This window comes from Gigantopelta aegis, chromosome 9 (genome assembly GCF_016097555.1).
Source record: "Gigantopelta aegis isolate Gae_Host chromosome 9, Gae_host_genome, whole genome shotgun sequence".
Taxonomy (NCBI): Eukaryota; Metazoa; Mollusca; class Gastropoda; order Neomphalida; family Peltospiridae; genus Gigantopelta; species Gigantopelta aegis.
In genome coordinates this window covers 10,769,838-10,793,397 of record NC_054707.1, presented here as the reverse complement: position 1 = coordinate 10,793,397, position 23,560 = coordinate 10,769,838, and the positions used below count along the sequence as shown (strand labels likewise).

Here is a 23,560-nt window from a genome sequence, read left to right as displayed (position 1 = left end):
AGGGCTCTCAAGGTAATAGTTGGGGGAACTATCTGCACACCGTATGATAGTGTCTTGGTAGAGCTGGGGGTAATGCCATTGGCCCTTAGGAGGATCGGGCAGGGGTTGAAATATATTAATAAAATCCGTAGCCTTGTGCCTGATTCCCCAGTTAACAACCTTAAACCTGTTAAAGTAAATATAAACAGAGATAGGGACATATCTATTGTTTCATATTTAAATAAGTTTGCAAATGACTTTGGGATTGTTGGCCTTCCGCTAAGCAGAATAGAGACATCGGTGGATCTGCCGTGGGTGACCAATGTCCCAAAAGTGCATTACCATATCAGGGAAGAAATTATTAAAACTAATAATCCTAATTTTAAAAATATTATATTTCAAGCAGTGGTTGGAGAAATCTACCCGGATGTGACTCCGGTCTATACAGACGGGTCGAAAGACCCAACCACTGGTAAAACAGGAATGGCCTTTGTTATTAATAATTTTAAATATTTAAGGAAACCGATAGCCATTAGGGCTAGACTATCAGATAACATTTCAGTTTATACATCAGAATTAATGGCCATACTGTATTCCCTGAAATGGATTGAAAGATATCATGTTAATAATAGCCCCAATAGATATGTCATCTTCTCTGACAGTCTTAGTGCCCTGCAAACAATCAATGGAGCCCATAGTATCAGATCGGAAATTATAAATAAAATTTATAAAATATATTTTAATATTGCTGCTCTGGGTATCCAAGTCGTTATGGAGTGGGTTCCGGCTCGTATTGGAATATCTGGTAATGAAGCAGCCGATGCCAACGCTAAAAAGAGTTTGCTGGAACCGGCAGTCGGCGTTCCAGTAGAACATAATGTTAACGAAATAAATTCCATAGCTGAGCCACACCTGGTGGCTCTGTGGCAAACCGAATGGAACCACAGAGCCAGGGTGTGGCATGCCTACATTAAACCAAAAGCGACCACTCCTGGGCCAGTTTCTTTTAATGTTAAGGTAACTAGAATTATTGCAAGACTTAGAATGGGTGTCTCTTCGGCTTTAAATGATGTTAGATTTAAAATTAAAAAAGTTAAGTCACCCAACTGTTTAGTATGTCATACAATCGAAGATGTTAATCATTTTTTGATAAAATGTACTAAACATGACAAAATTAGACTGAAACTGGTTAATTATTTTATTAAAATTAAATTAGAGTTTAATGCTTATAATTTATTAAATCCACCTAAAGAATATAAAAATACAATAGACAGGTTGTTGGTCGCTTTTGTATATCAATCTAAAATAAATATATAATATTATAGGGTTCTCCTGGAGGCGGTTCCTGCCATAGCCTAGGCATTGTTAGATTGGTGCAAATGTGGCAGGCCCGTTCCTTTTATGGGACCCACAATAAATAATCACTGTTGGTGGGCTGGGTAATAGCACTCATTATTGTTTGCTCCTCACACCTTCTGGGGTTGGAAGGATGTTACCTGCGCCCCTACTGTCCGGTCTTTCGCCCCTTCTGTCTGCAATGTCGCGCCTGGCTTGCTGGATTTTTAATTTTAATGTAATGTACCGGTTTTAAAATTATTTTAATTATATTGTATATAAATAGTATATTGTATTTTAATTTTTAAATTAATTTATATTGTGGTGTGGGTGTTTGAATGAATTTTTTTGTAGTTTTTTTTTACTTCGGGTTGATGATGGGGTTGCTATCTGGCAGTAACAGCCCCCTCCTCGCCGACCAAATATATTGTATGAACTGCTTTTAATTTTTATTGGGTGTTTATGTTTTAAAATTGATAGGTTTACAAGCGTGCTCTTTTAATTTGTTTTAATTTATTTTATACATGTTTTTAACTTTATTGAGATAGAGGGAAATGGGACCCTGTGGCGGCTGCTTAACCTCCTTTAATCAACCTCCTACTAAATAATAATAGGGCTAAAATAAAGAGTTTCTGTACTATTTGTATTTTTGAAATGCTCGTTCTAAATTTGCGACAAAGTTTTAAATTAAATGGATTATATATTTTATATTAATTATTATTTTTGGAATTGCGCAAATAAAAACTAATTATATAATATCCGTATTCCCCATTGGTTTAATTTCAAAATTGTCCTAAGTAATTTCTGTCCGGATTGGGCCCCTGGCCTCCAGAGACCGAACCCGGGGTGGACATGCTCGAAGCCTTAGTGGTATAGGAGCATGGGAAAGTCTTCACTCACTCGCAATACAAAAAGAATTGGGACTCTGTAATCAAGGGGGGGTGGGACGTAGCCCAGTGGTACAGCGCTAGCTTGATGCGCGGTTGGTCTAGGATCGATCCCCGTCAGTGGGCCCATTGGGCTATTTCTCGCTCCAGCCAGCGCACCATGGTATGTGCACTGCTGTCTGTGGGATGGTGCATATAAAAGATCCCTTGCTACTAATGGAAAAATATAGTGGGTTTCCTGTGTCAAAAACCGGCGTCGTGGTTAGACCATCGGTCTACAGGCTGGTAGGTACTGGGTTCGGATCCCAGTCGAGGCATGGGATTTTTAATCCAGATACCGACTCCAAACCCTGAGTGAGTGCTCCGCAAGGCTCAATGGGTAGGTGTAAACCACTTGCACCGACCAGTGATCCACAACTGGTTCAACAAAGGCCATGGTTTGTGCTATCCTGCCTGTGGGAAGCGCAAATAAAAGATCCCTTGCTGCTAATCGGAAGAGTAGCCCATGTAGTGGCGACAGCGGGTTTCCTCTCAAAATCTGTGTGGTCCTTAACAGACGCCATATAACCATAAATAAAATGTGTTGAGTGCGTCGTTAAATAAAACATTTCTTTCTTTCCTGTGTCAAAATGACATGTATGTTTGAAATCCAATAACCAATGATTAATAAATCAATGTACTCTAGTGGTGTTGTTAAACAAAACAAAGTACCAGTAACTGTAATCAAGGGTCTTCACCAGGTAGACAAAAAGGGCACATATGAACTTAAAACAGCAATTTAAAACATTTTTCTGGAGTTTATACTAGCCCCCACCCATTGCCCCACCTAGCTAAATATGACCCTGGTTTTGCACAACCAATTTCTTGTTTGTGCATTAAATTAAGAACCCCATTTACATGGTGATGCAGGCTGTGCTTAAAAGGAAACGGGCTACCATAAATGCTAGTAACTGGATGGGTCAGTTATTTCTTAATTTGCCTTTCAAAGCGATGTGGGGATGGTGCATATTGTCATAGTAGGCAGAGTTATTACCTTCTCATATTGTTTATTTGGCAGGGTATAACAGGGAACCATATTAGGAGACTGCAAAAATAAAATGAAGATGATTAATTTTACAATTTATTTTCAACAATTCTTCGTGTACACAAGTTACACATTTGAAATATTTTTGTTAACCGAAACTTCATTTCAGGTTTTAGTAAATACATTGTAAGGTAGTGATACAAAAATGCTAGACAATGCAATGTTCAGATGATGCTGTAATTTATATATATATATAGTAGTCGTTTTCGAGTTGAAAGACGCTATATATATATATTTATACACAGACAAAATGTTGCCTATTTTTAAACAATACTGTGTTAAAATAGTCGTAAAAAAAATACAAAAACCTCAATGGCCCCTTCCAAAAAACCCCAGTATGCTTCCTATATCTATGTAATGAGATTTCCACATTAAATTTAATGACATTTTGTTTTGTCAAAATATAAACTTTCAAACATTTAGGTGTATTCTTATTTTCAAAAATTGAAACAGCAATTTCTAATTTTCAAAGCCTTTTTAACCATTAAAAAAACAAAAGAGAGACAATGTTCAGAATATATTTTTTTCCCTGAAGTTTGTATAGGTTTTGTAAAAACAAGAAAAGTTACACCAATATCATACATTGTGCGCACTACATTTGTACATTTATTCACAAAGTATTAAAAAATAAAACACTATGCTCTATGCATGGTACACATATTAATTTCCTGCTAAAAAGAAAATAATGCTTTTTATTTAGTTATCACAGATTTGCTTTGTCAAGTATAAAAATCAACTAATTTTGAAGCATAATATTTAATGACTTCCTAACAGCAGTGAACTCTTCAGCAGTGAGCTGGGACAAGAAATGACATTTCATTCTATATCTACACAATGTATTAAATTATTATTATAATATATAATTCACACCAAAATGTTATCACACACAAGTGTATAGAAATATGTTACATCATTCATACCAATATTGCTCGTTTAGTACTTCAGTGTATTAGGAATCTATACATCTTTTATTTACATTTTTCTCTCATACTGTTACTTTGTAACAATAACAATGATTATCACAGAAGTAAGATATCATAAAGATAAGACTGGCTCAGCCAGTATAATTATAAAATATACACATGTATATACATAACAGTAATTGACAAGACTGTTTACAAAGATGAGTATCACAGATTCAGAAAGCTAGAGCTAAAATGATATCATTAATATATTACAGCAATGGAATGAATTAATTTACACAACCTTTGGTGCCTTATGTCAAGGATGGATACAAGAGAGGTGGACTATGGGGACTGGTCCATGTTCCCCAAATGGGATGTGGATTTATTTGATCTGTGTGTGAACTTGTTGATTTGAGTTTATTATCTGAATAAACATACACCTGAAATATTAAATATGTGATGAATATTGTGGTATTCATAAGAAAACTGTAAGAGAGTTGATCTTTATGTTTTATAACTAATAAAGGACCACAAGCTGCCACTTCACAAAGAATAAAATTTCAATATTAATCTCAAACTGTGGCAAGCAAGCAAAGATGATCAATCCGACTGCAATATTTATCATACAGAAGGGACTGTTCCAGTGGGAACATAAAACATCTCATTAATTAATAATGACCAGTCTGAGAAACGTATACCGGTATCTATAATGCAAGTAATATATGATTGATAGAAAATATTTAAATGCACAGAGTATTTGGCAACTTAAGACTTTATTTTCTTATGGAACTAAATTTTATATTTAATTAATAATATTTTTCTTAATTTTCAAGAAAATAAAATGTACATTTAAATTAAACGTTTTTGCCAGTTTTTAAGATTAAAATCGCATGCTTACAATAAGGCATGAGGGACAAAATTATCACAATTTTACTTTTCCTGATTATAGTAACCATGAAACTGGTTTCGCTCTGTAAGATATAATAACAATTCCATGGAATTAAAAGTTCTGCCTACCATAAAACTTCTCAGGTGTCACTGATAAATGTATCCATAGTTGTTCATCTCGATGCATGTTAAAAAATAAAATAGCATTTTCTAAAATTAATTTTATTTTAAAAAAATCATTTGTGATAAAAAAACAAAAACATTCATGATTAATTTAGTAGTTCATGAGTTCGTTGAGTCTAAAAATAGTTTACAGTGCAATATTAAGCTACTTGTATAGGTGACCACAACAAATGTAGACAAAAGGGTCCACTAGGTTCATATTAGAACCCACCCACCCCACCCCACCCCTGGTCCAGCATGCTATGCCCCTGTCAAGCTTTATTTTATTTTTTTAATAAAATATATTTTTTTAAATACAAAAAAAAAAAATCCTATCTTTTTAACATGTATCAGAGTGAGATAAAGAAACACACAGACAGTAATGAAATCCATCCACTGTGACAATCAAGACACGTCTGCCGAGGGAACGACGATCACTCGAGCGTTTGCTGATGGTTGGCTAACTTCTTCACTTGGCTCATTCCTATGATGAAAAAAACACACAACAACAACATTAATTTGATAAAAGCATATGTACCCTTTCTATAAATAAAGGGTTCATTTTCAAAACCTGAATTTGGAAATTGGTGTATATATCACGTTTTTCAAATGTTTTCAGATGTAGTGATCTATGTTTGTACTCTGTACAGTTATCACATAACCCTGTATTGGAATCTCATAAAAATTCATTAATTCATTTAATATTATAAACCATTATTATATTATAGTATGCTATTGTAATCCAATTAATTATCGTATTGCCTATAAGGCTGTCATTTCATACATTACTCACTCACTCACTCATTCATTCCATATGCCATTATAATATATGATATAGTGATCCATTCAATCATTACATCAACCATGCTCATAAAATATGATATTTCCTTCAAATGTAGGCCATATTAAAATGGTTAAATTGAAACTGCATAGTCTGCAGTCAATTGACTGCCAGGGGTCATTTCCCAATGCTCTACAATATTTGTCGCCAATCAGGGATATTTGTTGTGGGCAATGCTCTTCAGTTTAACCTTTACACCACACTGGTTTCAGAAACTTGGGAGAGCTATGCATATTACATCCATTACCATATAGTAAGACATAGGAATATCACACACCATTACCATACAGTAAGATATAGGAATATCACACACCATTACCATACAGTAAGATATAGGAATATCACACACCATTAGCATAGAGTAAGATATAGGAATATCACAGGCCATTAGCATAGAGTAAGATATAGGAATATCACACACCATTACCATAGAGTAAGATATAGGAATATCACACACCATTACCATAGAGTAAGATATAGGAATATCACAGGCCATTACCATACAGTAAGATATAGGAATATCACAGGCCATTACCATACAGTAAGATATAGGAATATCACAGGCCATTACCATAGAGTAAGATATAGGAATATCACAGGCCATTACCATAGAGTAAGATATAGGAATATCACACACCATTACCATAGAGTAAGATATAGGAATATCGCAGACCATTAGCATAGAGTAAGATATAGGAATATCACAGACCATTAGCATACAGTAAGATATAGGAATATCACAGACCATTAGCATAGAGTAAGATATAGGAATATCACAGACCATTAGCATAGAGTAAGATATAGGAATATCACATACCATTACCATACAGTAAGATATAGGAATCTGTTCAATTATCACACACTATACTGAGATATCATTACCCACACATTCATATCATATACCATGATGACCAGTAATAAATGAACAGTAATTACAGATAGTGATTGAATTTTCCAAAACATGTGCAACAACATTATGATTAATCATGTGTTAAACACTGAATTGTTATATAAAAAGATCATGAGTGAATGCATTCTTGAATAAATCTTAAATTTAAAGGTGGAGACATCTTACAGAAGATGACAGATTCAAGTTGGGTAAAACAGCATGAGAAAAAAACTAGTGTGAGTAAATCTTACCTTACAGATGGAGATGTATTACGAATAATAACAGATTCAAGTTGGGTAACTGGTGTGAGTAAAACTGTAAGTAAAACTGGTGTGAGTAAATCTTACCTAACAGGAGGGGACATATTACAAAAGATGACAGATTCAAGTTGGGTAAAACAACATGAGTAAAACTGGTGTGAGTAAATCTTACCATGCCGGTGGAGATGGAAGTGGCATGAGTAAAACTGGTGTGAGTAAAACAGCATGAGTAAAACGGGTGTGAGTAAATATTACCTTGCCGATGGAGGTGGAAGTGGCATGAGTAAAACTGGTGTGAGTAAAACAGGTTTGAGTAAATCTTACCTTGCCGGTGGAGGTGGAAGTGGCATGAGTAAAACTGGTGTGAGTAAAACAGCATGAGTAAAATGGGTATGAGTAAATCTTACCTTGCCGGTGGAGGTGGAAGTGGCGCCACATCAACAGGAAGTTCCTGCTCCGTGTCAGACAATACTTGGTTCTCTGAAATGCAGAAACATTATACTTACTCAGAATTAACCCCTGTAGGTAAGAATAAACGTTATATTTACTAAGAATTAACTTTGTAGGTAAATTAGCATACAAACAGTTTGAGCATGGTACCACATAAGACTTTAAGTACCCAGTAATACAATCTAATTAAAATTAGCTCCACTGGTTGATTACTATTACGTGTTGATCTAACAGCACCCCGTTGGAGCTCATGTTCAGTTGACCTTTCATTCGACCAATCAAAACCGTACTTGCAAAATCATGCCAGTGATTTGAAAAGAATTTAAAAACATTCTGAATAATGTTATAAAAGGCGAAGTGTGATTGGTCGATATTTAAATTATTATTTATTGACGAAATGTCACCTGGATATGGGAGTCCATGTAATGCTGTTAAATCTACTGGTACAGCTAATTTTAATCAGATTGCCAGTAATAATAATCCATAATATTTTTTGGATAATTGTACTGTGTGCAGATTGCTTCCATAGCCACTTACTAGTTTAAAAATGATAACATTGTGTTGGTTGTTGGCCATGGTCGGAAACAATGTTTTAATCTGTTTACGGTCAATTTATTAATAACATATCTACAAAAATTTACAAAAACAATATTGATTTCTTATTTGTTTACATAAACATGAAATGTTTTATTTTCATAAACGGTGGTTTTAACGATATAGCAAATCTTCATCAGTCATATATGGACAGGAGTACACAATATATTGTATAACATTTAGTGAAATATATTAAAATATCAGTGAAATAAAAGTGTTATCAGTCACTTAGTGATAATAACACATTTTAGAGTGAAAATTTCACTATTTCACTCTAAAACGTGTTATCAACACTGTAGAAAGTGTTATCTTCACTGTAAGAAAGCCAGAACTCTTTTGCTGCTGGCATTTTAAAAATAAAGGTAAATTGCCAAAAGTTATATAATAAATAGAAAATTTCATGTTTTTTGTCAAATATGATTTATATCTCATCTTGTGAATTTTGCAATCATATCACACTTGTCGCGCAAGCACGACTTGTGATATATGATTGCAAACTTCATGAGATGAGATATAAATCATATTTGACAAAAAAACATGAAATATCCTCGATGTATTGAGTTGGTTCTGTATTAATAACAATCTAACCATCGACTGAAAACACGGCAGATCCACGGCCACTGGGGACGGACACCGTGTAGGAGATGAAGTCCTTGTCAGCAGCTCCCCCTGGGCCTGCTCCACGACTTCCCTTTGCAGACTTTACAACCGTCACAGATTTAGGTATCTCGGGCTGAAACACACATGCATACTTATACAATAACAAACAAGTAATCAGTAATATATACGAAATGTGTGTATTATGTGAAATAGTTTTATTCTGCAACCACTGTTTCTATTGACAGATTATGATAACTGTTTAAAGCAAAGTCATAAACGTATACTAGCAGATTATGACGTCACTCATATGTTGTCACATGCATAGCAACAATTGTTCATTCGACCTCTAGGTCATCGTACAATGTGGCAGAAATTTTATGGTCTGCAGGATAAAAATAAAATCTAGTTACTGACGTCGGACATCTGCTTTATCCTGTTCAGGCCGAATGAGAAATTCCCATTCTTACCTTTACAGGATAAAGCAGATATCCGACGTCTCTATGTAACTTGTAAGCTCTAAAAATGGATTTAATTTTTTTTTTAATGATGATAGTACAGCTACTGATACTCACTAAAGGTTTTTTGGCAATACTGCTTTGTTTTACCGGCTTAATCTCAATAGGTTTGTCTGCCTGAAATGTAAAAAAATAAACTAACAAATATATATATATATATATATATATATATATATATATATATATGTATATAATAATAAACACATAACCTTATTACAGTGGTGACAGTTTTTAGATGTGTACTAGTTATCATCTGCTGGAAGCTGGAGATACTGAGCCAAAGGCAACACAATAGTTTTTTTTACTGTCAATAATCATCATCATTTACATTATAATTTCAAATTGTGATCATGACAGGGCAGACCTGACCCGTTATGAGGAGCTATCACTCTAGCTCCCCATTACTTCTCTGAGCCTAGTTCAAGGAGAGTCATTTTTAGTTCCCCATAGCGAATAAAAAAAGAAAGTTATAAAAGGATTGATATACCAATACTCAATATGACATCACTTTAGTATTATTAATAAAAAAAAACAATCATTAAAAATGTGACTATGACAATGCTAAGAGATAAAAGCACGTACTGCATAACTGACAGCAGCATGGTGGAGAGTGGCGGCTTGTTTCTGTAGCGTATGTCTCAGATAACTCTCGTCCTTCAGAGCAAACAAACTGGAAAACAGTCACACACAACATTAGTATTAGTCTAACACACATCACCATCATGTAACTCTCTCCCTCAGTAGAAAACAGCAAACACCATCATGGAAACTCTCTCCCTCAGAGCAAACAGACTGGAAAACAGTCACACACAAAATGAGTATTAGTCTAACACACATCACCATCATGTAATTCTCTCCCTCAGAGCAAACAGACTGGAAAACAGTCACACACAACATTAGTATTAGTCTAACACACATCACCATCATGTAACTCTCCCTCAGAGCAAATAGACTGGAAAACAGTCACACACAACATTAGTATTAGTCTAACACACATCACCATCATGTAACTCTCTTCCTCAGAGCAAACAAGAGTGGAAAACAGTCACACACAAAATAAGTATTAGTCTAACACACATCACCATCATGTAACTCTCCCTCAGAGCAAACAGACTGGAAAACAGTCACAGACAACATTAGTATCAGTCTAACACACATCACCATCATGTAACTTTTGTTAAATTTATGACCACTTTACCTTTGTTAAATTCATGACCACTCTACCTTTGTTAAACTCATGACCACTTTACCATTGTTAAATTCATGACCACTTTACCATTGTTAAATTCATTACCACGTTATCATTGTTAAATTCATTACCACTTTACCTTTGTTAAATTCATTATCACTTTACCTTTGTTACATTCATGACCACTTTACCTTTGTTAAATTCATTATCACTTTACCTTTGTTAAATTCATTATCACTTTACCTTTGTTACATTCATTACCATGTTTAGCATTGTTAAATTCATGACCACTTTACCTTTGTTAAATTCATTATCACTTTACCTTTGTTAAATTCATTATCACTTTACCTTTGTTACATTCATTACCATGTTTAGCATTGTTAAATTCATTACCACTTTACCTTTGTTAAATTCATTATCACTTTACCTTTGTTACATTCATGACCACTTTACCTTTGTTAAATTCATTATCACTTTACCTTTGTTAAATTCATTATCACTTTACCTTTGTTACATTCATTACCATGTTTAGCATTGTTAAATTCATGACCACTTTACCTTTGTTAAATTCATTATCACTTTACCTTTGTTACATTCATTACCATGTTTAGCATTGTTAAATTCATTACCACTTTACCTTTGTTAAATTCATTATCACTTTACCTTTGTTACATTCATGACCACTTTACCTTTGTTAAATTCATTATCACTTTACCTTTGTTAAATTCATTATCACTTTACCTTTGTTACATTCATTACCATGTTTAGCATTGTTAAATTCATGACCACTTTACCTTTGTTAAATTCATGACCACTTTACCTTTGTTAAATTCATGACCACTTTACCTTTGTTAAATTCAATATCACTTTACCTTTGTTAAATTCATTACTATTTTACCTTTGTTAAATTCATTACCACATTGTCATTGTTAAATTCATGACCACTTTACCTTTGTTAAATTCATTATCACTTTACCTTTGTTAAATTCATTACTATTTTACCTTTGTTAAATTCATTACTATTTTACCTTTGTTAAATTCATTACCACATTATCATTGTTAAATGCATGACCACTTTACTTTTGTTAAATTCATTACTATTTTACCTTTGTTAAATTCATTACCACATTATCATTGTTAAATTCATTACCACTTTACCTTTGTTAAATTCATGACCACTTTACCTTTGTTAAATTCATTATCACTTTACCTTTGTTAAATTCATTACCACTTTACCATTGTTAAATTCATTACCACATTATCATTGTTAGATTCATTACCACTTTACCACTGCTAAATTAATTACCACATTATCATTGTTAGATTCATTACCACTTTACCATTACTAAATTAATTGCCACATTATCATTGTTAGATTCATTACCACTGTTAAATTAATTACCATTTTGCCATTGTTAAATTCACATAACATTTTACCACTGCTACATTCATTACCACGTTATCATTGTTAGATTCATTACCACTTTACCATTGTTAAATTAATTACCACATTATCATTGCTACATTCATTACCACATTATCATTGTTAGATTCATTACCACTTTACCACTGTTAAATTAATTACCATTTTGCCATTGTTAAATTCACATAACATTTTACCACTGCTACATTCATTACCAATGTCATTTTTACTATTGTTAAATTTACTATCTTTGTTGCTCTATGCATAAGTCTCTGAAGCCAAGTCAATTCAATGTTTACCTTCGTTGAAGTATGGCAAATTTTTTCTCCCATATCCGATTAATTTTTTCAGTTTCTCTCTTTAACCTGACAATAAATAAATTAAAACAAAGATTTATTGAAATGGTACCTTCATAGTTTAAACATAAAATACACGTAATATACCATTACACAACATTTAGATAATTAACTTATTGTCTTCCAAAAATTATACATTAAATACTTTAAATAATAAAAAATGTTGTAGAAAAGCTAGGATGTTGTTTGAACTGTACCTGTGAATTAGGGAGAGGAGGTTGATGGCTGTGATTGAGTACCATAATTCCCCAGGATTACAACATGTCTGAGACACCTAAACACCAAGGGCGAGATGTAGCCCAGTGGTAAAGTGCTCGCTGGATGTGCAGTTGGTTTGGGATTGATCCCCGTTGGTGGACCCATGGCGCTATTTCTCACTCCAGCCTGTGCACCACTACTGGTATATCAAAGGCCGTGATATGTGCTATCCTGTCTATGGGATGGTGCATATAAAAGATCACTTGCTGCTAATCGAAAAGAGTGGCCCTTGAAGTGTCTGATGCCATATACCCGGTAACCGTAAATAAAATGTCGTTAAATAAAACATTTCCTTTCCTAAACACCAAGCTTAAACAATGTGCTGAGGTAACATTAAACAAACATTCCTTGCTTTACAGAAATTAGTTTATACATGCACAATTGTATCCAGCAATCATATGACATCATTTTAGGGTCAACATTTTTTATTTAATTTGATTGATATATATATATATATCCCTCTACCCGTTTTTCTTTTTCTCCTTTGAATTAAATTTAAAAAAATTCCAATCTAGTAGCTCCTCCTATCTTTCAACTTTTTTTGCTGTCCACCCCCACACCCCACTCCTTGTCTCTACACCCGCAACATGTGCTTGTCTTTAGTGGCTATCCATACCACTCACCTGCCATTTGTCATCAGCTTTAAGCTGTGGGTTTATTCGGAGTATTTGTGTTTGTGGTTTAAACAATATTTATTCCCAATTATAATGCTGGTTGGGGATTGGCCAACAGGCAAAATGCCTATATCAAAATGAAAATGTACTTCAGGTTTACACAAGATAACAGAATAATGTACTTGAAAATGTACTTCAGCTTTACACAAGATGACAGAATAATGTACTTGAAAATGTACTTCAGGTTTACACAAGATGACAGACCAATGGTAAATTCAATGATTCCAAATCTTTAAGGCATATTCCCACGGGCAAGTTTACAAATATGTTTGCAAACGCAGATCTACCAAGGATTATAAATAAAATTAACCTTGATTACTACTTGACTCAGTGGGCCCATTGGGTTATTTCTCGTTCCAGTCAGTGCACCACGACTGGTATATCAAAGGCCATGGTATGTACTACCCTGTCTGTGGAATGATGCATATAAAAGATCCCTTGCTGCTAATCGAAAAGAGTAGCCCATGAAGTGGCAACAGCGAGTTTCATCTCTCAATGTCTGTGTGGTCCTTAACCATATGTCTGACGCCAATTGACCATAAATAAAATGTGCTGAGTGCGTTGTTAAATAAAACATTTTCTTCCTTCCTTCTACTAATTAATATATCACAACGGACGGTAAAAGATTATTAGTTCACTATGCTAGACAATCATGTGCAGTGACCACTCACTTGGCTATTTCAGTCTGTAATGCCTGTTCTCTCAGGTCATGTTTTAATGTAGAAGCTTCTTCTTTATTTTTCTTATCAACTTTGGCATAATTTTTGGCTTTTTCCTGCAAAGACAAAAATCACTAAAAATGTGAATGTTACACATAAGACAAATGATAACATTTCTCATTCGGCCTGAATAGGATAATGCTGATATCCTACATCATTCACTAGTTGTTATCTTTATCTTAAGGGAAAAAGCTATTATTTCCATTATTCTAGCTATATTGTATGGTAAAATGAGCAATTTTGTGATGTAGCTAGGAGTGATGTCAAAAGTCAAAATCTGCTCGTATATGTTTATGACTTTACTTTAATCCGTCATCATAATCGGCCAACAAAAACAGTGGACACAGGATAAAAACGGTTTCACACAAGAACTTGGTTAGTATTCTCTACTTATTAACTGTAAGGTGAAAAAAGAGAGAATAAAACTTACTTTTTCTAACAGCTCTGCTAGTTGCATATTCTGTTCTATCAACTGTTTGATTCTTTCTGTGTCTACTGGTGACCGACTATCGACACCGTCACGTAGCGTCTTATCGACACCATCACGTAGTGTCTTATCAACACCATCACGTAACATCTTATCGACACCATCTCCTCGTAGCGTCTTGTCGACACCGTCACGTAGCGTCTTATCGACACCGTCACGTAGCGTCCTATCGACACCGTCACGTTGCATCTTATCGACACCATTAAGTAGCGTCTTATCGACCCTACCCATCGGACTTCCAGTGCGCTGCTGCGACTCTGTGAACCTCACAGAGACCTCCTTGTTGTCTGGACTTCTCATGTGGCCTGTGGCATCCGTGACACTCTTCGAGAGTCTTTTGTTCGTACTGTCCAGAATATCTGGACTGCCACCTTTTCGGGAATCACTCCTTTCAAACAAGCTTTCCTTTCTCATTTTAGCTCTGGCATCCCTCATCCCTTTGTTATAGGCCTGTGTAAACACATGCAATAACATTTCAGTTTCTAGCATGTAAACTGTTGTTGTTTTTTTGAGTGAGAATAATAAAGCTAAATAAGCCGATGAACTATAATAAATATGATAAAAACCTGAATTCCCTCAAAACTGGACATTTTTCTCGGTTCCTTTCTAAATACCACTACCTCTAAACTGGATACCCCTGAACACCAGACTTTTTACATGGTCCAGTGGGTGCCTGGTTTATAGGGGTTTCACTGTACAAACATCTCAACTAATACCATAAATTAATTAATATTGCAATTAAAGTAAATGGGTGTGCACCATTATAGTACTTGGCCAATAATAACAAAGTTAATAGATCACAATTATTAAACTAATTGCCAATAAAGTTAAAATTTGTGTTGTTTAACAACACCACTAGAGCACATTGATTTATTAATCATCAGCTAATGGATGTCAAACATTTGGTACTTTTGACATATATTCTTAGAGAAGAAACCTGTTACCTTTTTTCAATTAGTAGTAAGGGATCTTTTATATGTACTATTGCACAGGATAGCACAAACCACAGTCTTTGATATATCAGTCGTGGTGCACTGGCTGGAATGAGAAATAGCCCAATGGTCCCACTGAGGATTGATCCCCCATCGACCAAGCACCAAGCTTTACCACTGGGCTATGTTCCCACCTCCACCAATAATAACAAAATAAATATAGATAATAATTATAATACATGTACTAGTTGGTAATGTTCTGCAATGACTAGTCCCCATCAAACTGGCCGGATTGATCTTATCAGTTCCATGCAGTAGGTTTACACATTTAAAATGGTAAATTGCTCTTCAACTTCCCTGTATAAGTCATTGTAGATGGGCTCACCTCTTCTTTGGCTAGCTTTACTTGCTCGGCCGTTGTTTGTAGCCATTCTGTTCTCATTTTCTCCAGCTGAAATCATCAAATAACAACATGTTCTAGTGTTATCAACCCAACCAGGATCACACAGACAATAAAAATATCATAAATCCTCATTCTCTAATCAGGTCTTTTCAAACCAACAAACGTAACAAAAATAAACAAGGGTAGATAAGCTTATTTATGTAGAAATCTTAAAGTACTGCAGTACTTGTACATCCATTAATCTTATGAAATTTTGAGACAAGATAATTCCAACCCTCTGGACAAAATGTTTTTGTAAGGGCCTCAGTAAAACTCGGCCCTCACAAAAAACATTTTATCCCTCAGGTTGGAATAGCCCTATCTATTCATGGTTAATGACAGAGATGTCAGTGTAGCTGTCTTACAACTCCCCAATGAGCTGGTAAAAACTTGATCTGGATGGGAGCCAGTACCATGATTTGAACCCAGTACCTACCAGTCTTAAGGCCAATGGCTTAAACACTATGCCACCAATGCAGGTGGTATCTATGGGGACTGGATGTAACTAGTATAGTATGGTATAATACATAAGCTACTGATGGGGTGTATTATATCTAATCATGCTGGTACTTACTTCGAGTGACATGGTGCTGGTGATTTCCAATACAACAAACTACACAGGCTTGTAATAATTAACAAATACACATACATGACTCATCGTGCAATGTGAACCAATATATACATTTCAGACACTTTGCCCAGTTATAAGAAAAACACTGTTACCTAGAAAACATATATTATTTAGTAGTACGGGCTGCATGAATGGTGGTGGTGGACGTGATTGTGGCTGGCCGGTTGTGAGAGTTTTAACACCTATCAGATATCATCATTCAAAATAAAATGCTTTGTTGTAGTTCATCTCGTCAGTTTAGCTATTATGTAGCTTTTTTTTTTTTGATTCAAAATATACTGCATAATGAATTAATGAAAATAAAGTTTAGTATAAGTTGTTGGGTTACCACTAACAATTAATCTGTCTTTTATGGTTCTAAAATGGATACAATAAAATTGTTTTCAATACAAAATTCATTAATGTTCATGCAGAAAAATACATTGTGAAATGACATGCATTAAATACATACTCATACTTTCCATTGGAAGCCTTAGACACCCAAGATAAGAAATAAGAAACAAAACAACATAAATACACTAAAGTAGTTACATATCTGACAATGTAAAACAAATCTATATAAATATATGGTATCAAAAAAATAAATAATAAAAAAATATATATATATAATTAAATAAAAAAATAAAAAAATATAGAGAGAGAGAGAGAGAGAGAGGAGAGAGAGAGAGAGAGAGAGAGAGAGAGAGAGAGAGAGAGAGAGACAGAGAGAGAGAGACAGAGAGATTAAACACATGTATATATGACAGAGTAAATCTATGTACATCAGGAAAAGAATATATTAAAAAATGTGTTATCAAGGAAAAGTCATTAGATAGTGTACACTACGGTATGTTATTTAACACTACAAACTAAGATTAGTTCTGCATGCACTTGTGTTAAGGTTATTGTTATTCATTTATAGGGAACAAATTTAATTATTATTCTGGAATATATCAATACAAGGCGCAAGCTCAGACCCAGGCTGGGTTGAAGGAGGTACACACACACACCCTCAAACTACAAAATGTACATGGTTTTAGTAGGGGAAGGATGTACGAGTGTCTTAGGGATGGATTATCCTATATAATTAAAAACTGAAATTAAAATTAATAACCCTACATAGATTTAAAATTATTCTTCATAAATAAATAAATAATAAAAAAAAAAAAAAAAAAAAAAAAAATACTAACATACCCAACAAAATAAAATAAAGTTGAATACCTAACATTATTATATCAAGGTGCATAACTCTAAAATCCCATGATCTTACATACAACACTTGATTAATTTAAAAGGCTAAAATGAAATAATAAGACTCAATAACTGACAGGGAGCAATTAAGAGGTAATTGTCAATCAAAATACCCAATATGGTTTCTGATAATTAATTACACAAACAACTTTTGCTTTCCATCATAAAACATTGTACAACTATGAAGATTAAGAAAGTTAATTATACTCCCAACAAAACTGACATTAGAATGACCAATGATAAATTAAATATTGTAATAAAAAGAAAAACATCAGATTACTTTAAAGTTACATAAAATGATAGTAAAGTTTCTTTCGATAAGGTGGTGTAGACCTGCTTTTCAGTTTCCAGATTATAATGTCAGAAGCTGAGATTGCTCCCCATTTCACAAAATGAATTCCAAGCCTTTAACACTATAAATAATGAACCACTGCACACAGCTAGCTGTTATATAAAAGACACTCCTGTCACCATATACACATCATACATGAGTAGATATTAAAAAACAAAGAGGTTGTTATAATACAGTTAATAAGGCCACTACAGTTCAAACTATGTTACATGCTAGACAGTTAAGAATAGCTAGCAATTGTTAAGTCACAGTTATTTCTGGAAAACAAACCCTAACTAAAATTTTACCTTTTCTTCATCCTGTTAAAAGTGAACAATAAATTATAAACAACATTTACCACAAAATTACAATAAAAACATGATGAAGTAACCATATATTATTTATACATAGGTAACCATGTTTTGTTTAGTGGGGTTTTTAGTCCTTGGTGTTGGTGAATGTAACACATATACAAACTGGAAGTATCCATTTCCAAGTACACATGAATGCAGCATTAATCTGCCCTAGTGTCTAAAATGTTTTGTCAGAATGTTTATGGATAGCATTTCAAATTTAAAATCTGGAATTGCAGGAAAATCTGGAGATTATTTCTTCCTGTTTTAATATTGCCAGCATTAAAGAACAATTATCCCATGGGGTAATATGCATATTTGTCACATAACACCAACTGTCACTGTTTATGAAGAAATGTCAACAAAACTAGTTATTTTTCTCTATTCATTGTGACTTATGTACAAAATTTTGTTAAGATGGCATTACAAATTCTAAAAAAAACCCAGTGTTATCATAAGCATACAAAAGTTAACTTTGTTTTGTTTAACAACACTACTAGAGCACATCAATCAATCAATCAATCAATCAATCATCAGCTACATGTATTGGATGTCAAACATTTGGTAAATCTGACAGGTACCGGGGTAGTCTTCAGAGGAAATCTGATACATGTTTCTATCAGCAGCAAGGGATCTTTTATATACACTTTCCCATAGACAGGACAGCACATATCACAGCCCTTGATATACCAATCATGGGGCACTGGATGGAATGAGAAAAATCACGATCCAGGGCTAAAAACATTTCAAGAACTTTATCAACAGTGTTAGTATATAGAGTTCTGTGTCATATGCTACTAACTGTAGATGGATTTAAAAAAAAAAAAACTTACTTTTTACTAGAAAGAATAACCAATTTGTCAGTAACAGTTTATCCAATTTTAAAGCAAAAAAAGGAAAAGAAAAAAGTTTTGTTTAGTTGTTGGTTCCATTTTTTGTTTACAGTCAGTGGTTTTTTTTAGGCATCTTACCAGCCCCAAGTTCAGCCAGCAAACGTTTCACTAATGTTCGCAAACTATTTGACTGGTTTCCAATGTGGCCATTTGGTTTACTGTGAACCACACAAACCAATCTGTCGGACATTTTTCCACTTGGTCTGGCTGAACGCAACCCATTACTTTTCGAAGATTGCTTATTCGAAACAGCGCATTACTGACCAAGTTAGATCCTGTTCCCCTCCCCCCCCCCCCATGACAACTGGTAACTAATGGGTCAATGAGGTTAGGTTCTATGATCCAAGCACATCAGCTGAGCACTCTACCGACCAAGTTAGATCCTGTTCTCCTCCCACCCCCCACCCATGACAACTGGTAAGTAATGCGTCAATGAGCAGGTTAGGTTCTATGATCCAAGCACATCAGCCGAACACTCTACCGACCAAGTTAGATCCTGCTCCCCCCCCCCCACCCATGACAACTGGTAACTAATAGGTCAATGAGAAGGTTAAGTTCTATGATCCAAGCACATCAGCCGAACACTCTACCGACCAAGTTAGATCCTGCTCCCCCCCCCCCCCACTCCACCCATGACAACTGGTAACTAATGGGTCAATGAGAAGGTTAGGTTCTATGATCCAAGCACATCAGCCGAACACTCTACAGACCAAGTTAGATCCTGTTCTCCTCCCCCCCACTCCACCCATGACAACTGGTAACTAATGGGTCAATGAGAAGGTTAGGTTCTATGATCCAAGCACATCAGCCGAACACTCTACAGACCAAGTTAGATCCTGTTCTCCTCCCCCCCCCCACTCCACCCATGACAACTGGTAACTAATAGGTCAATGAGAAGGTTAAGTTCTATGATCCAAGCACATCAGCTGAACACTCTACAGACCAAGTTAGATCCTGCTCCCCCCCCCCCACCCATGACAACTGGTAACTAATAGGTCAATGAGAAGGTTAGGTTCTATGATCCAAGCACATCAGCCGAACACTCTACCGACCAAGTTAGATCCTGCTCCCCTCCCCCCCTACCCATGACAACTGGTAACTAATAGGTCAATGAGAAGGTTAGGTTCTATGATCCAAGCACCTCAGCCGAGTGCTCTATTGACCAAGTTAGATCCTGCTCTCCCCCCGCCCATGACAACTGGTAAGTAATGCATCAATGAGCAGGTTAGATTCTATGATCCAAGCACATCAGGCCAACTATATGCTAGAGTGAAGGGGATTAATACCAGTGAAGGCTTTTTAAATCATACAAGTGTTGATAAAAATACCCCTGGCAAAATCCTTTTTTGAGGGACAATTTAATGGCAAGAGGGGTGTAGTAAATACAAGTATATGCTTTGTATGCTCATAAAAATTATAATTGTGAATAGTCCCTAATATAGATCTCAATCAAAAATGTTGTCCCATTCTGAAAAGTAACACCAGTCTATCGTGTTCTGCTGGTTTTGTTCATGTATGAAAAGATATGTCCCGTTCTGAAAAGTAACACCAGTCTATTGCGATCTGCCGGTTTTGTTCATGTATGAGATGATATGTCGCATTCTGAAAAGTAACACCAGTCTATTGTGATCTGCCGGTTTTGTTCATGTATGAGATGATATGTCATGTTCTGAAAAGTAACACCAGTCTATTGCGATCTGCCGGTTTTGTTCATGTATGAGACGATATGTCGCGTTCTGAAAAGTAACACCAGTCTATTGCGATCTGCCGGTTTTGTTCATGTATGAGACGACATGTCGCGTTCTGAAAAGTAACACCAGTCTATTGCGATCTGCCGGTTTTGTTCATGTATGAGACGATATGTCGCATTCTGAAAAGTAACACCAGTCTATTGCGATCTGCTGGTTTTGTTCATGTATGAGATGATATGTCGCGTTCTGAAAAGTAACACCAGTCTATTGCGATCTGCCGGTTTTGTTCATGTATGAGACGATATGTCGCGTTCTGAAAAGTAACACCAGTCTATTGCGATCTGCCGGTTTTGTTCATGTATGAGATGATATGTCGCGTTCTAAAAAGTAACACCAGTGTATTGTGATCTGCTCATTTTGTTCATGTGTGAGGCGATATGTCAAAGAGTAAGACAGAATACTTACTGCTTTTCTAGCAGACAGACTTTCATTTACTTCCTCCGACTTTATTTCAAACTTGTCGTGGTGCAACTACATTAGAAAACAAAACAGAATTTCATTTTGTACCTAATTTTCTTCTATTTCCTATACATAAAACTCTAATGATTTATTTCTCAATTATTACCCATATGGGCAGAGACAAGTGTGGGAAGAAAAGTGATCTTTCTCTAGGGAAAAAAACATTTCTTCCCCTATATATATTGTAACCTACAACCTATGATGCAAAGGCAAAATACAAAATCAATCAAGATATTCTATTGCTACATGTAAAGTTTCTTGAAAATCAGATGAGAAATGAAGTCTGTGACGACATGTCGAGAGGGAATAATAAAATAGATCAAGGATAGATTAACATAAAAAATTGCTGATCTCTGTTTAATTTAACTTATATTTATTACCAAATTTCCCATGGGAGAGAGAGAGAGAGAGAGAGAGAGAGAGAGAGAGAGAGAGAGAGAGAGAGAGAGAGAGAGAGAGAGAGAGAGAGAGAGAGGGAGGAGAGAGAGAGAGAGAGACAGTGAGAGAGAGAGAGAGAGAGAGAGAGAGGGAGAGAGAGAGACAGTGAGACAGAGAGAGACAGACAGAGACAGAGACACACAGAGAGAGAGAGAGAGAGAGAGAGAGAGAGAGAGAGAGAGAGAGAGAGAGAGAGAGAGAGAGTTAGAGCTTATATTATTCATCAAACAGGTTGCTTTCAATAATAAAATGCTGAGTAGCTTATAATTTGGTTTTCGACTTTTTGACAAAGTAACATTGGAATCAAGATTTGTTTTTGGTGAGAAATGTAAGAACGGTATGAGAATACAAACCTGATCAACTAATCCACGACATCTTTTGAGTTGGATCTGCAAAGTGTCAATTTGTTCCTCTACAAAATCAACCAAGAAATATATTAAATATTACATAAATGAATGACAATCAAAGTTACATTTTCTCTCGACATCCGTTTACATAACTCTTGTAAACATGCAGGGTATGTATATAATGTTGGTGCTACACCAAACATCCAAAGCACATTGATGCACTTGAATATGGTTACTTCCAGTTGTTGCTACACCAAATTTGGTTACGAAGCGCTTCCATGCACTTTAAAGTGCTTTGAACTCGATTCCAGTTCACTTCGGTTATATTCACTTCCTCTATTTTACAGGTTACTATTGTACTTTACAGGTGAAGGAATACTGGATGACATCATATGGAAGCAAAAAGACATGTAAATTACCTGACGTCATCTAACATGATGTCATATGAAAGCAGCAGAACACTCCCATTACATGAGAACTGTAGTTGGTGCAACACATTCCAAAGTGCTTTGATGCACTTTTGTGGCCAGTGTAGCAACAGTGTCATGATCAACTTCCAGTTGTATTCACTTCCAATTCAAAGCACACTGATGAGCATTGGCGTAACCATATTTGGTGTAGTACACTAACATAAGACTCCATCATGTGTGGTCAAGTGGGATAGAAAAAGTACACCCGAGATGGTATGTAATAAAAAATATAATTATTGAATCAATAACCAGGTTGTGATAACCTCAAATATACTCTTCAAAAGAAGAAACGCAAAACCACATTGTCGTAAAATTTGGAGAATTGATTTAATTATTGAATGGTGAGTCCGATAATTACCAAATGTTGCAGGATTGTTCACAATTCACTCTAGTCCATTGTGAGTAAGTGATAGGACACACCACCAAGGTCAAGGTCATCTGGAGTCAATACCGGGTGTGGCCTCCGCGTGTGTTGACAACTGCCTGGCACCGCCTGCCCATTGAAGCAACCAGAGTACGCATGACGTCCCGGGGGATGGTGGCCCACTCGGCCTGCAAGGCTGCTGCCAGCTCGGGCAGGGTCTGGGGCTGTGGTTGTCGCTGTCGGAGGCGTCGGTCCAACTCGTCCCATAGATGCTCAATTGGGTTCAAATCCGGTGATATCGATGGTCAAGGAAGGACATTAATGTTGTTGTTCTGTAGGAAAGCCGTTGTGAGACGTGCTGTGTGAGGCCTGGTGTTGTCATGTTGGAACACTGCGTTGGCGTTGGCCATAACTGGAACGATGT

The 23,560-nt window shown here is 35.4% G+C and overlaps 1 protein-coding gene across 4 annotated transcripts in view; it reads right to left on the bottom strand.

Moving 5' to 3' along the window:
- Positions 1-3,308: 3,308 nt before the first annotated feature.
- LOC121381156 (uncharacterized protein C10orf67, mitochondrial-like) overlaps positions 3,309-23,560 on the bottom strand; it is a 32,124-nt gene continuing 11,872 nt past the window's right edge. For 3 of the 4 annotated variants that reach the window (XM_041510327.1, XM_041510329.1, XM_041510330.1), the window contains 12 exons: positions 22,309-22,367; positions 21,464-21,529; positions 18,370-18,381; positions 15,813-15,878; positions 14,439-14,945; positions 13,961-14,064; positions 12,301-12,366; positions 9,972-10,059; positions 9,447-9,506; positions 8,863-9,007; positions 7,638-7,710; positions 3,309-5,724 (listed from right to left, as the gene is read on the bottom strand). In XM_041510327.1, the coding sequence (XP_041366261.1) occupies positions 5,646-5,724; positions 7,638-7,710; positions 8,863-9,007; positions 9,447-9,506; positions 9,972-10,059; positions 12,301-12,366; positions 13,961-14,064; positions 14,439-14,945; positions 15,813-15,878; positions 18,370-18,381; positions 21,464-21,529; positions 22,309-22,367 (1,325 nt within the window). In that variant the 3' untranslated portion in view covers positions 3,309-5,645. The remainder of the gene's footprint in view (positions 5,725-7,637; positions 7,711-8,862; positions 9,008-9,446; positions 9,507-9,971; positions 10,060-12,300; positions 12,367-13,960; positions 14,065-14,438; positions 14,946-15,812; positions 15,879-18,369; positions 18,382-21,463; positions 21,530-22,308; positions 22,368-23,560) is intronic. The other variant, XM_041510328.1, reaches the window with a different exon arrangement.